The sequence below is a fragment of the Papilio polytes genome, unplaced genomic scaffold, assembly GCF_000836215.1.
Source record: "Papilio polytes unplaced genomic scaffold, Ppol_1.0 DF824169.1, whole genome shotgun sequence".
NCBI classification, from domain to species: domain Eukaryota; kingdom Metazoa; phylum Arthropoda; class Insecta; order Lepidoptera; family Papilionidae; genus Papilio; species Papilio polytes.
In genome coordinates, this window is record NW_013525035.1 from 2,545,464 (window position 1) to 2,561,240 (window position 15,777).

Sequence of the window (15,777 nt, forward strand, 5' to 3'; positions counted from 1 at the left end):
AATACAAATCTTGCCTCTTTATAATAATACTATTTTTTATAATAATGCTATTTGAAATTAAAAACTAACACATTTTAGACTATGTTACTCACAGGTAAATTACCTTTCTAAAAGTAAAGGAATTTTTAAAATCAGCCCAGTAGTTTTTGCGTGAATCAAATACATACAAAAATACAAATCTTTCCTCTTTATAATAGTAAGTATAGATAGATAATAATTTAGTATAATGTTTATGAACAATATGAAACTGGTAATAAGTGGGTGTTCCCGCCACTCGTTCTCCTTCTTTTCTTATAAGTTCAATTTGATTCCAATGTGTTTTGGTTCCAGTGAATTTGGGTACACAAAGGTTTTATTATAAGACCTTCCTTAGTTAATAAATCTAACATGTTCAAATTATTCCCGTTAGCCTATGCCATTAGTAGCTAATATATTAGTTCTTGTGCTATAGTTATATATTATTTAATGTACCAGCTATAACTTTATAGCAAGAGCATTGAAGCGAGCAAAATTTCCAGCGCACGTACCGTCCTCGGTGCTTCAATAAAAAAAAAAACCTTTAAAAAATAAAGAAAAACCATAAAAGCAGCCGTCTTGCGATGCGTTATCATTTTTATATGTTCACCCCCTCAACCCTTTCAAGAACAACCCCCCTCCCATCCCTCGATGCAAGCTCACACGCACACATTGAAAAACATCTATAAATGGGTTAAAGAAAAATGTGTCTACCTGAAAACGTACGATGCATGCATTTTTTTTATTCCTCTTACATTTTCTTTTCCATCCGCGATTCTCATATCGGCGATATAAAACTGAAAAATACATTAAATTAGTACAAAGTAAAATCACCCCTATTCCCATTACACACGATATATAATCCTTAGAAATATTTAACAAAAACAGCGCACACTCACATATGAATTCCACCCACGTACACATGGAACGGCATCGTTTAGAAAAAAAATAAAGCGCACACATATAAGTCGCATGCAGTTCGAAAGGGATGCACTCAGAGTCATAAAATACGCCCACAGAGACAGCATACACACACACATATATATCAGTCTCGCGTCCGTATATACAGACACAATACACGGACATGCATGACTATGTCGCTACAAACACACACAAGCAACGTCGAAGAAAAGTTTCTATGTGTTGTGAAAATGCTTTTCCTTGCAGCAACCTCTCGGGAAGAGTTTCATAGCGAATACCTCGCGGTAAAGACATCTAGACGTTCTTCTAAAAATTCCCGGGCCTTAATAGAATAAAAACAAAAAAAAAACAATTTCGTCTCCATAAAGGGCCGCTCGAGATATTTTCAAATAGTCGTCTAATCGATCGACCACGCCGGACCGAAATTCAAAAGGAAATTCTTCACCCGTTTTGCGGCTTAAAAAACGCGCTCGGTAGCTCAGTAGGCCGGTATAAAAAACTACCATGTTAAAAAACAGTCGATTTCACCGCGGTGATGAATTTGTGCTTGCCCGTGAACTTCAATTCATAGTTGTGATTGCCGCGTTTGTTATTCCACTAATAAGGGACACGTGCCCGCGTCAGTGATTCAAATGTGTGCGTTAATGAGTCCGACCCTGTGTGCGTGAGGACTCCGTGAAGATTGTTTATGATAATTCCAAGATCGCGTGACACTCCAAAATACTTGTGATTACAAAAATTCATTCAACATTTCTGCAAGTGGCTTCAATGTTGTGTTTTTATGACGTATAAGTGATGCAGTTTATATTTTATATGGCACTTTATTTAATTGTTCTCTTTAGTACAACCTCCTTACACAGTACAATAAGCATTTTATTTATAATATTCTCTACAAATTAATAATTTTAAATAATTAGTATTAAAATCGGTTTGAATAAATAATTTAAATCGTGTCATCTTAGTTTAATATTTTGATTGCTTTATTTCTTTTATAAAATGACCAAAAAATGTATTTCAAATTCTCCCACTTCACTAGTAATGATTTAAGACAAACTTAGATTTAAATTTTTAAATCTCTTTAGTCAAATTGCCATTTATGATAGCGTTTTTAAAGATTTTGTTTGCATTATTTATTCAATTTCATCTTAATTAATTTTAAATTGACGTAGTAATTGCAAAAGCAATGCAATTTAAATTCTTGCCTTTTTATACATTTATCGTACAAATTATTATTATAGAAAACTGTTTCGAAATTCTCATCAACCGTTTTAACTAAGTCAAATGTTAAATTAAATAAAGCTTACGAAATTTAAATCTACAATGCTAACCCTTACATACAATTATACTATATCTTTTGTCCATGACTTTGTCTGTGCGAGAGAAAAAAGAAACCTTGATAAGTAATGCGCTAGACCGGACAATCAATCTCTGTAAAAAACCACGCTGATTTAATAAGCGATTTTAGATTTACATAGTAACAAATGTGTATCTATCTAAAATTCCTAATTTATATTAGTGTGATTATAATTATCACATATCTTTAATTTACCTGATTTGTTTCTGTGTATACAATCATGGTCCTTTCCTGTCTTCATCTTTTTAGAACATACCATGTTTCTTTTAACGAGACAAGACAACTTTTCTCCGTATTTTACAAATATCCAATTAGGTGGCAGTCAATTGCACAAACAGCGGAAAATAATAAAAAGCTTTACTGTACGACTGAGAGAGAGAGTGAGAGAGATTTTCAGGTAGTACACCTACAAATTCCCTGATAGTACTTAAGGTTGCAATGTCTTAAAAGTCGTGATTGATTTTTAATTATGTTCAAGTTTTTTTCTATAAATAAAGCATCAACATACAGTGCTTTACCACTTTTATAATAACATATTCCTTTCCGTTTATTCAAAGATAACGAATGGGAAATCAACGTATTGTAGTTCATGAGTTACTGAATCATTTGAAAATATTTTTTAGTTTATATTGAAACGCACTTTTTATAAGGAAGCTGTTATTATCAAAATTCAATTTTATGATACAATATCTTCTTTCAAGCTATTTTTATACATTTCTATTGTAAAATAGAATTAAAAGTAATTTATTCTAACAAAAAAGGAGAGTCATTGCATTTGCAACATTTTAATGGTCATGGAAAAAAATAGTTTCGTGACAACAAACTGTTTGTAAAATTCAAATAGGATATTTATCATTGAAATAAATACAGATTAGTAATTTATCTATATTGTCAACATTAAGTGGAGTTATTAGAATCCGTTAAAAATTAGCGAATTATTTCTAATTATAGTTCTAACTAGCTGTTGCCCGCGAGCGTCTACGCAATATTAAGACAAAAAAATAACCTATATGCCCGTCTATGTTACTATCCTTCAGTAATCCGGTCGAAATTGGTCCAGTCGTTTCGGAGATTACCCGGGATTAACGCCGCTTTCGGACAGACAGACAAAAAATTTAAATGCGATTTTCATTATCACTAACGCAAATATATTTTTCAGAAATCTGGAATTTTTCTTTTGATTTTACAAACAGACGCTCCAATTTTATTATATGTATAGATAGTGTTCTCTGAATACAGTTTTTCAAACCTTTCACGAGGCAACAGATTGCAAACTAATAATTGATCCCAATATCAATTGGAATCCATTTCGATCGGGACAGTACTACAACCCCACAGAAAACATGTGTAGTGTACCTGTGTTTCGTTTGTAATAGAGACCCAGTTCTAATCAGTTTCCTTTGTCCGCCATCTTCTAATAAGAATGTATGTGAACTTCTGTTTTTATAATTCATTTCAAATTACATTGTTTTAGCTAGAGATTGGTAGAGTTGAAACGTTACTTTCTCAACCGACTTCCAAAAAGCAGTGGTTCTTAATGTATCTGTATTTTGTAAGATACCAAAAAGTCTTACCTATCTTCACCCTTGGGTGTCTGGTTTTTATGGTTTATTTTTTATTCGAAAGGTAGTCGTATAGAGTCTTTTTTACATTAAGAGCGCGCGCACACCTTTGACTAACCTAGAGCACAACTGTTTAGTCGTGTTTTAATTCCTATGAACTTTACTACTCAATTTATAGTTGTGCAACTAAATAGTTGAATGGGCTGCGAAATAATCGCACAACAGTTGTGCGACTTTTTAGTTGAACGTGTGCGCCCGCTTAGGGAAGACAAAGGGTTTGCAATTAGCTTCTTGTGGTGTATCTGGGTTGTATTGACTTTCTATTTTAGACATGCCAAGTGTCCAGTTCCAAATTAACTCATTAACTAAAAGTCTTTTAATGCTAGTCTATTTCTAGCCTGTCTGATCATTTTTATCTAAACTGGAAATATAAAAGGTCATAGAATATTTCCGTATCGTCCGACCTACATCTGAGAATGTCTGATCTATTGATTTTGATTTACTTAACTCTATATTTTTAGATTCATAACGTCACAACTTATCCTAGTACGATAACTTTCAGACTCATAAATGTCTAAGGTGGAAAGCCTTCGGTTATTTCTTAAATTTTAACCATTCGCCTTGAAATGGGAATGTTTCCAAGATATTTCGTAATGTACTTCCGATATTACTATGTTTTTCTTCCGATGGAATGTAATAAAGATGTAGTTTTGCAGTACATATGATATTTATACTAACGTCTTTCGATTTAGTTTGAAAAAGTTGAAAGAAAAACAGTTTATAGCTTCGGGTGGGCGTTCGATTTACTATTTCAAAGTTTACGCTTTGAACCTTAAACTTATTGCAATACGAAAATTAAATGCTAACTTAAAAGTAGAAACTACCGTGGCTTCACTTCTATACATTAAGAATTTTTTTTTCGAAATTATAAACTAATTTCAAAACACACAAGGAGTTTAAAAAAAGTCTATGAATATAAAACTACTAATAACAAAAAGCAATGAAAAGGAAAGTAATACTTTTTAACCGCTAAGCACATTTCGCTGTATAATGTGAATATAAATCTCCGCGTTAAAAACTACCGCAAAACGGGTGAAGTTAAATGAATAAGATAACATTTTTAAGCAAAACTTTAACTTTACGTCAAATTTTATTTTCCAGCTACGGTCCAGCCACCTCCTAACCCAACGATAGTTCCTAAACATACCTAAATAACTTTAGTCATGAAGAAATATTTATATTAAGATATATTTTAGAGAAGTAGTATTAAAATTTAGTGATATATACAATATTTTAAGTGTGAATATACAGTGTCAATACCATGTCCGTGAAATTATCGAATTCAAATTTGTTTATGAAGAAACAAACTAATTTCGAAATGAAGAGAGAATTTGAAGAGTACGAAGACGATAATAAAGATCACATCGATAGTAACGCATCTAGTGATGCGAATTCAGAAGTTAGTGATCTAGAAAACAACGCCCTTAATGATGAAGCTAACAATACTGCCCTTGATTATACAGAAAACACACTGGCGTTACATCCAGTCGCCGACTTCATAAAGAAAGAATTTCTACCAGATTTCGACTTCACAAATCCTTTTAGAAATCAGAATTTAGCATTCAAAGATGGCTTCCAGAATACTCGTTCTCCATTCTTATTACCAACACAAATATATAAGAATTTTTTAGCAAATCTTGGTAAGAGAAGGAGGAATGTTGCAGAGTGCTATTCCTTGTATCCTAGAAACATGCTATTCTCAAATGGATTCTCTGCGGATATGTCTGATGATGAAAATAATGCAGATGGAACTCCAGATTCCCCAGACGAGGTAATCGTCATACGTCTGTTTAATGAACTGTTTTACGTGAACGACGTAATTGTTTTTTATATTTGGGATTTTCAACAGTTTTATGTTTTATTTTGATAGTCCAAATATGTTTTATTATAAGGAAACTAATTGGACACGATGCTAAATGCACAGTGTCGGAATACTTGATAAATAAGAGTTTTCTTATTGGAAACTAAAAAAAAGTATGTCTATTAAAAACCACCTAAGAAATATTAGAATACGTAAAAACTAAATTTGCCCTTCACAAAAGTTTACTAAAACTTTGTAAAACGAATTTTATAAAGGTTAAAATCGTGTGACTAGGTTTAGAAATGTTCAGAAATTTAAATATATATTTAACTTTCTCACATGTGTAACTTTTTAAATGATTTTCTTTTTAAAAAGGTCATACATACTTGTGTTTTCTGTACACTATTTTGGATCTCCTTTAAAAACATGTATTTTCCTATTGGGTATATTCAACTAATAATTTCTTAAATATGTTCTAGTGTTTGAAGGGTGTGAATTCAAATATGACAGCTGATAAAAATATATGGAAGAGCAGTACATACTGTGCCGAACCTCTAGTCATTGGGACAAGGGCAAGTTGATAATGGTTCTAGTGTTGTTTGAAAAACTATACTTACGAAATTGTTCATTCAATTGGAAATACAATATTTTACTTTATTGACATTTTAGATAGTCTGTCCTAACGTAGGGAACGGCTAACTTGATTTATACTTTACTAAAAACCATTTTCCCTACCTCTGGAGATTCGTATCTGATGATAGCATTGGTAGATCAGTCTTGAACAGCAATAACACGAGATCTTGTTCCAGAAGGCGGGTGCATCATCAGCCTTCGTGTGGAGCGGCGGGGGGGTCTCTGGTGGCGGAGGGCAGGAGCAGGCAGCCGCGCAGCCAGCCGCCGTGCCTACTGGTAACTTAACTATTCATTCTAATTCATTGTTCACTTACTACCAGTATCTGAGTATTGCATGTTAACTTGTAATAATCCTAATAAGATTTTTTTATTGAATAACTTTATGTGGTATTGAAAATTCTCATTTCCAAGAAATTATTTCTAATAAGACGATCGAATCCAATAAGTTTATTTAATGAATGTGGTGCCGAAAGCCCAACTTTATTCCCTTTTACTGCCTACGCTTTTTCTCATAAAAATAGGATGGAAAGGGAACGTGGATTCGACAGTGGAGGAGACATACGTTGATGGGAAATATTCTCTTTATGTGCATCTCCTCCTTCGTAGATTGAGAGTAGACAACATATCCGCTATTGCGAATGTCTATAGACAGCGTTCGCTTTGCCATTTTTGCGTATTCAGGTGACCACTTGCTCGTTTACCACCCTATGATATAAAAAAAAATATATTTCAATCCATATTTGCTATATTGTAATCTACCGCTAGAACTACGGTAAATACTGTAACTTTAAATTATACTGTGCTCACTGAAGTGGACAATAAATATAATGATGTGCAAAACAACCATCAGCAAGACAGGTGTTGCCACTATACTTGTTAGATATGCAAATATATCACATTGCTATCCACTTGGACTTTTGTTATAGTCAATACAACAACTATATCCATTGGTTTTTAGTATACCAGAAATAGGGTTGATAGAGATGTTTGCCCATCTGCGGATTAACTTTGATGCCGTACTACGCAAACGGACGGTTTCCCTTTACGCAGATTCCAGTACCAACACCATCCTAAGAGGGCTAAGTGACAAGCCCGACTGCCCGATCATATGACATTGGCTGCACACACACGTAGCCGGCATTAGGTCATGTAGTATTTGGGTATAGTTTTTTTTTTTATATATATAACATAAGGCGGCAAACGAGCAAGCGGCCAACTGAAACCGCCAAAATGGCGAAGCGACCCCTGCCCATAGACATCCGCAATTTCAGATGCGTTGCCTACCCTTATACGAAGGAGGAGGAGATGCACATAGAGAGGATATTTCCCCTTCCTATGCATCTCCTCCACCGTTAAATCCACTTCCTCTTCCCAACCTCTTCTTGTAAGAAAAGTGTGGTAAAGAGAAAGGGACTTAAATTAGGCCTCCGGCACCACATTCATTAGTCGAAACACGGAATTGCTTCCATTTCACGCCTGTCTTCTGTGTGGTCGTGGTATTTCACCGGACGTGCCGGCCCATTCGTGCTAAGATGTTAAAACGGGCACTACCACTGTTAAGTGTATAGGATATCAATTTTTGTCAGTGTAAATATCCAAACATGTGTAATTTATGTTAGATTATTTAAATAAATAATCCTAGATATTTAGATTTAAGTATCGCATTTCGTAAAACCCGACGATCGAGTATTAGGATCGATTACTAAATATTTATTCACGTTAGTAATATTATGTTTGTTTCAGGCACGTCAGGCGGCGGCGGCGCGCAGGGCCTCGTGCACTGGATGTCAGTGATGGCGGAACACATGGGAGGGGGGCACCACGACCCCTCCCACTACGCGCTGCCGCCGTGGAACAATGGTGGTATGGATGTAAGTACAATCAATTACTTGTATGATAACCAATAATCTAAGTGTGCACACCTTTGACTAAACTAACAAATGTTTAGTCGCGCTTTGTTGAGCTTGTAACGATTAGCGCAGTACTCGATTTTTAGTTACGCAACTAAACAGTTGTATGGGCTGCGAAACAATCGACAGTCGCACCACAGTTGTGCGATAGTTGTCAAAGTTGTGAGTCCAGTCTTACGGTGACAGACGCCATGACACCTGATGCAAAGTAATATTCTAACTTAATCTAGATAAACACTTACAGTTATAGACTTACAAGATTTATTATCCAGATGTCTTTTTTCTACTAAGACAAACACACTCAAGCTCGTAGCACAGAGAGTAAACAGAGATTTGGCGCATTCTTTGTACGTCTTTTGCTTATTTCTTGTGCTATATCCGATTTTCGTCATCATTTGGTAACCAAAACATCGTTAGCTAAGAGCTTATAGTAACAGTTTAAGTTATGTCCGAACTGATCCGCTAGATGACGCTGTACCGTCTAATATCAATATTCTATTCCATAATAAACATATGCTAATTCTTAAACATCCAATAATGGCGATAATAAAATAACCATATTCAGAATTAAGAACCAGTACATATCAACGTTTGTTACCAAGTTGTTAATTTACTTTTATGTGTTGTTAATTTAATTTTTGCTTCCATGATTGTTTTATGTACCCAATTCTTATTCAGTCATTTTTAATATATGTAAAGTTTTTTATTTTTTTTAAAAATTATGACTTGTAATTCGATTACCAATAAAATATTTGTATTTGTATTTGTATTTGTATTTGTGCAAGACATGTGTTGTAAAAAGTATGAAAATACCACGCTTGAAACACAAGGTGGTTAAATAATATTTTCCTTTATAAAGATAAGAAATCATGTTTTCATGACCTTTAGTTAGCACCTGCTTATGTGTTGTTAAGTTCACACTATAAATGCAGCAATTAGACATAATCAGGCTAACTTAACAAAATCCTAAAAGGTATGAGATAAATTCGAATATAGACATAAATTTTGATACCATTGATTAATAGAAACGTTAAAATGTAGAAAAATAAAACTTTATATCATTCTTGAAAGCAAAAAACATTATCTAGCATTCTTAAACAACGAAAAGAAACTGACGAAATTTTTATAGCTACACATTAGTGGTTAAATTACTACAGATTAAAAATACCACATTAACGTGTCTGTCTGTCTGCTTGATTGCAATAAACTTGAAAAATATTTCCCAATTTTATTCGTGTACAGATTGACAAGTTTTTTTTTTCAATAAAGTATAGCATTTTTCATTTTTAATTGTCGACTCAATCGATGCTGGCACGATTACCTGGTTCTTATAAATTACTAGATATTTGAATTTAAAAAAAAACAAATAGCCTATGTATTCTTCCAGGCTATGCTCTACTCTCTCTCTATCTCTCTACCAATTTTCTTCAAGGTCTGTTCAGCCGTTTAAGCGGCAAACTCTAACAAACATCCATCTATACTTTCGCATTTATAATATTAGTAAGATGTTTCCTTAAGTAGCTTGACTTCTAACTTTAATGAAAATTACGTTACTTAAGTTCCAAGGTAAATGAAATCGGACACGGAGGTTTTGATACTTCATCTACACTTTGACTGACATAAGAAGGAAATCATTAAATTATAGTTGCATGCATAATTAAAAGTGCGATATAAATCTACCTAATTTTATATTCATAAATATAATAAGAACCTTGTTATTAACTGACTTTACACTATGTAACTAGTTACAGATCCTCTTTTTAGTCTAAGAATGTTACACTAAAACTACATTAAGGAAGTATTTTATTGGCCACTTTTAATTCTCATATTTCCATCATCATTTCTCCTACCTTATCCTAGTCTCTTAGGGTCGGCGCAATGGGTTCTCGTGTTCCAAATAATTCTATCATCATTCTTTCATCTCTGTCATCTTTCATCATCTTTCATTCATCATTCATTCTGTCATCTCAGTCATCACTCTCTTCTTGATCATGTCACCTTTCACGCATTCCATCCAGCTCTTTCCAAGTCTACCTCTACCGGTGTACCACACTCATAACTAACGTCCTTCTTGTTACATGTGATTCCCCTCCTCATAACACGCCTATGCCATGCTTACCTTTTACTCTTTATTTCTCAATCACTCAGAAAATTTGAGAGTAGCCTCTCTCAAATTTCCTCTATTCTCAATATTTCCAAGCACTAATTAACACAAATTAAGTTATTTTGAGAGATATTAATTTCATAAAATGAAGAGGTTCTCAAATCGTATATTATTTGTTCATAATAATTTTATAATACATTCAAGTCTCGTACAAAATATGACTGAATAATGTGCGTAAACCTTGGTAGTATTCCCAAGCAATTATGTTAATATACGTCTTGAGAACAAAACTAAACGATCTCAAGTAGACCTCACGATATAGGAAATGATTAATCAAAACATTCCGAACTATCTTGCTTAATTTACCTAATCCATCAAACGTTACTATACTCTCAAATTTATAATCAAAATGATACCTTATTTAAAAGTTGGTAGAGTTTAATTTATAATATAATATTGGTAATGTTTTCTGATAAAGAAATGCAAACTTTAATTGACTTGACGCAAGGTCTATTTTGTAATAATTTGACTAGTGTTAAAAAATTATTTGCATACTTTTGCAACGCTGCGGGCGTTGATACAACCATTGAATCGAGTGTCTTGGGAATATCCTGAAGGGTTACTCATACTGTTGAATTGATTTTGAATTTTATTATTAAAGCAATAAGGTTTAGAAATTAAAATACGGATTCAAATAGTATTTGATTTAATATTTGGTAATGATGCGTATTGAATCGCTAAACAGGTTTTGTCTATTTAGTATACGATGCGCGAATTCTTTTTTCTTTCGGTTTGTCTAGTTATAAATGATCTAGTTGCGAATTGAGAAGCGCATGCAAATTTAAAATTTCGTGGGAAGGTTAAAAAGAGATCATTTTTCTTACATCATGTGAATAATTCATGATCAGTACTTAAAATTTAATATTAAAATTGGATCTCTAAATTTTCTAGTCTGTAACTACGTATAATCTGGCAATCTCCCTTACTAATAGACATGTGTACCCAATAATTTAATTTTTATAATATAGCAGCGAAAGCTGTCTGTAGACATCTTCAATAATTAGATTATGCGTTACCTACTTTGACCAGAGGAGAGGACTTACGGAAAGAGTGTACTTCCGTATCCTATCCTTTTCTTATAATGAATACTAGGTTTTACGCATGACCCTGTTCGTGTGGAAAACAAATAAAGGCATGTTGGCTGTGTGTTCTTTCAGACTGAGCTATAAATCTATGCCAAATTTCGAACTCTTACGAACATTCATCCATATAATCTAATATCTATACTATTATAATAAAGCGTAAACACAAACTTCTTTGTTGCCTAAGATGTCAGCAATTACAGCATATTTTTGAATAATCCTTTTCTTAATAAAAAAGCCCTACACTTGCGTCACGCTTTCGGCTATATATTTTAACGCCATTAAATTTAGGGGGTAAATATTTTGGTTAAAAATCCTAATGTGCGAAAGAGACCATAAGTTGCTGCCAACATCAAGGAAGCAAGGTTGTCATCGTGTCATGACATTTGTAATTGATATTTTGACAAATGTAAACAATAAAATTAAATTTTCATAATTTCATGCGGATGAAGTCGCACGGGAACAGCTAGTTAGTTGATAAGAATAGATTTAACCAAACCATTTCATGTGATTATACCCAATAAAGTAACTTAATAAAATTCTTAAATATATTACCGTAGTAATGGAAGGTTATTAACGAAATGAAGTTTTAAAAAAGCGTGATAACGTATTCCGTGATAACGTTCGAACACTTTCTCGTGTGAAATCGATACGTTGTGGAAATTTCGTGCGTGCGGTATCACGCAAAAAATTATTGCCATTGATAATGTTGATAAGCGAAAGGAATTCTGTAAAGTCAATGATACGTAGCTTATGTAAGTTAATCGTAATCGAACTGTTGCTTAGTATTTTTTTTAAGGTACTAACTAGCTGTCGTCTACGACTTTGACCGTGCGGATTCATAAAAACTAACTGCTTGAAACGTAGCTTTTAAATGATTAAAGAATTTTTGAAATCGGCCCGGTAGTTTTTGAGTTATTTTTCTACATAAAAAATACAAATATACCCTCTTTATAACTAAGTATAGATAATTAACTAGCCTATGCGTTCTTCCAGACTATGCTCTACGTTTATGCCAAATTTAATCGAGATCTGTTACGCCTTTTATGAAATACCTTCTAACAAACACCCATCCAAATGTACAAACTTTCCCATTCATAATATTAGTAACTAGCTGTTGCCCGCGTGATGTTAAAATATAGCCTATGTTACTTACAGATAAAGTATCTTTCTAACAGTCAAAGAATTTTAAAATAGGCCCAGTAGTTTTTGAGTTATTTCAATACAAATAGAAATACAAATCTTTCCTCTTTATAATATTAGTATGGATATATTCTCTTTACGCCGCGTAAAACAAATAGGAAGCATCTGTTTTAATTACAAATTTATTTACAATTTTGATTTGTATAAATTTCAGGTTATTTTAAGTTTCGTTTAATTATTTACCATAACTGTCTATTAAAATAATGAAATGAATTGTAGGACACCTTTTCTAATTTCAGTCTTCTAATTTAGTTTGTTTTCGTATAACTTCGTTTATTGCAATTAAGACAACTATTAAAAAATTCAAGTTTTAAAAAATGTCCTTTTACAAAAAGATAAAAACAAATGAAATGCGTTAAAATTGATACATTTCCACTCGTCTAACAAACAACTATTATAAACAATAGTATTATATAAAAAAAGCATAGCTAAGGAACAATACATTGATGCACACAATAAAGGACATAGGTGTCAGGAAGGTTGACTCTTTTTGAGTTACGAGAAAAAAATTGCCAATACATCCCAATGTAACCCGACTAATGATATTTTGATGTCTGCTGAGATCCCATACAATAATGAAATAATAAAAAAGAGAAAAAAATATACGACTAACTGTGGGAGACGCGGCTGTGTTTGATGTACAAAAAATCTACGCCAAATATTTGGTCAAATTGACTACGTGAAAGGCGTTTGTAAAGTACGATCAGGTCTGTCTGTGTTTACTGTAGTTTATTTAAAATTGTATGTGTGAGAGAATTTTATCAGTTAAACTGTTCAGTTAGAACTGTATCTATGTATATAGAATTATGATTGTTAATTAAATTGTTCAATTGACGTTTTGAACACACGCACTGTTTGAACTGACTGGTGACTGGTTCGACTCTACAGTTTAAACTGTCAGTCAAATAGCCGGCTTAAGTAAATTAATATTTGATTAAACTTCTTAATGATGTTTTCTTACAACATTTAATAAAAAAAATATTAACTAGCTTTGGCCCGCGACTCCGTGCGCTTGGAATTAAAAATAAAACAAAAGTGAGTAGTCTATCTGTTCTTTCAAACTAACCTCTATATCTATACCAAATTTCTTCGAAATCAGTTCAGCCGTTTAGGCTACAAACTCTAACAAACATCCATCCATCTAAACTTTCGCATTTATAATATTAGTAAGTAAAGTATTAGTATGAAGTATGATTTGTGTTTATAACTTGTTAGACTTTTCTGTTTAAAGTACGATAACGCAGTTCCAGATAACATAACTATTGAATAATGTTTATTTACTTTGTTTAGTAACAACTTGTGAATTTTTGGATACATATTTTTGCAGTACTACAATAGTATTAATGTTAATATCATGATTTTTTATATTTTTTACGTACATCTGATTCTTGTTTTTTTATAATCCAATACCAATAGTTTTCTCACAGATAGTAAATGGTTTCGATCAGTCAAGCGACATAAACGTATTAATCACACAATAAAGATTAACCGACTGGCTAACATCTGTAACGACTTAATTACAGTACGTCAAAATCAATTATGCACATAAGAATATTTGAATAAGACGTATGTTCCAATCATTTGTCATAATCTCTCTGAGAAACAAAATCGCTCATTGTTTCGACAACCCTAGAGATTTTTTTATTATAAACTGTAATAGAAAAAATTTGTACCACATCTATTGCTGGGTTACATAAACTGCTAGAGACGTACAGTTGTATCAAAGCAGCAATGGAGCTGTGTTTTTAAGTTATATGGGGTGCATTTTTTGAATCCATTTGTTAGGGTTGAAAGATTTCACGGTTGATTTCGCATGAATTTCATGCTTTATATTTGATATTAATTATATTTCTTACCAGGTGCTGTAGGGTTGCCAGGGATTTTTGAATATTCACGCCTCTATGATTTGAAGGTAGCCAGAGGCAATTTATTATTTAAAAATTGTTTGTATTATTATGTTTGATAAATTTTTGTTATATTAAGGAATTAAGATGAATATGAGGACCTTCGTTGCATATCCTTTTTCTCTTGAGAAGTTACTTATTAAAACCTTCGAATCAACTGTATCTCTAATTCAGTTATTTTCAATTGAATCCAGGTTTATAATCGTTACTTGAATATAACTGGACATTTGATTAAAAAAGGGATTAAAATGGGTTATATTTTGTATATGCGTTTTAAATTTTTTCTAATTTATAAAAAGTTTATAGATATACTTAACTTATTTGATAGATAAGACTCTGTATAACATGAAAATACAATACCAAATTAGCGCAACTATCTCTTTACGCCACTCTGAAGTCAACCGTTGAATTAACTCGCACATTTAATTAATAACGCCATCTAATACATTAGGGGCCTTTCGGCTCATTCACCAAAAACAATCGCCGGCCACAATGGCAGACAGTAGCGCCGAACACATCTCCGACGGTAGCCACAATTTTGACAGCCGGGAGACCGGTCCGAGAAGATTAATGGTTGGTCTACTCATCGCCGTAATGACGCCCCCTCCGCACCGTCTAATGACATCCAGAATAGGGTGCCAATGTACCAATATCCTTAGAGACTTTTCCTTGAGATGTTTAGGATAACAGCTTCTTTAATATGAACAAGATTTAACGTAGCACTATCCTTAGTTAATGTGGCACACGTATATTGTTTACTTTAAACTGAAATTCAAATAAGCAGACTAAATCAATGAAATGTCCTTTGATAATAACAGGGAAATTTTATGGTGGATTTGGTATTTAATAATGTGCCTCAAAATTTTACATAATTAGATTATAGCTTCTAACATAAATAATAAATTTCATAGTACACTGAACTAAATATTTGCCATAATTTTGCTCTTACTTTAACTATGTGGCAGATATATTTGGTACAAATTACATGACAAATTGCGTTGAAGTTTGGTCACTCTATTAGCATCCTTGCTTAATGTCTTTGCCGTGGCGAAAAAAAAGTCGGGCATGTTTATCTTGCGCGAGGCGAGCGTCGCTGCCCCCGTGTGTTTCTGCCCTAATCGATTTCACTCCGAGCCCGTCTAATTTGGCGGATTAATCGCAAACACCC

General features: G+C 33.1%; 1 protein-coding gene across 2 annotated transcripts in view; it reads left to right on the forward strand.

Moving 5' to 3' along the window:
* LOC106111359 (zinc finger protein rotund) overlaps window positions 1–15,777 on the forward strand; it is a 133,028-nt gene that overhangs the window by 37,319 nt on the left and 79,932 nt on the right. For both annotated transcript variants that reach the window (XM_013293403.1, XM_013293404.1), the window contains exons 3-4: window positions 6,523–6,622; window positions 8,090–8,217. In XM_013293403.1, coding sequence (XP_013148857.1) covers window positions 6,523–6,622; window positions 8,090–8,217 — 228 coding nt within the window. The remainder of the gene's footprint in view (window positions 1–6,522; window positions 6,623–8,089; window positions 8,218–15,777) is intronic.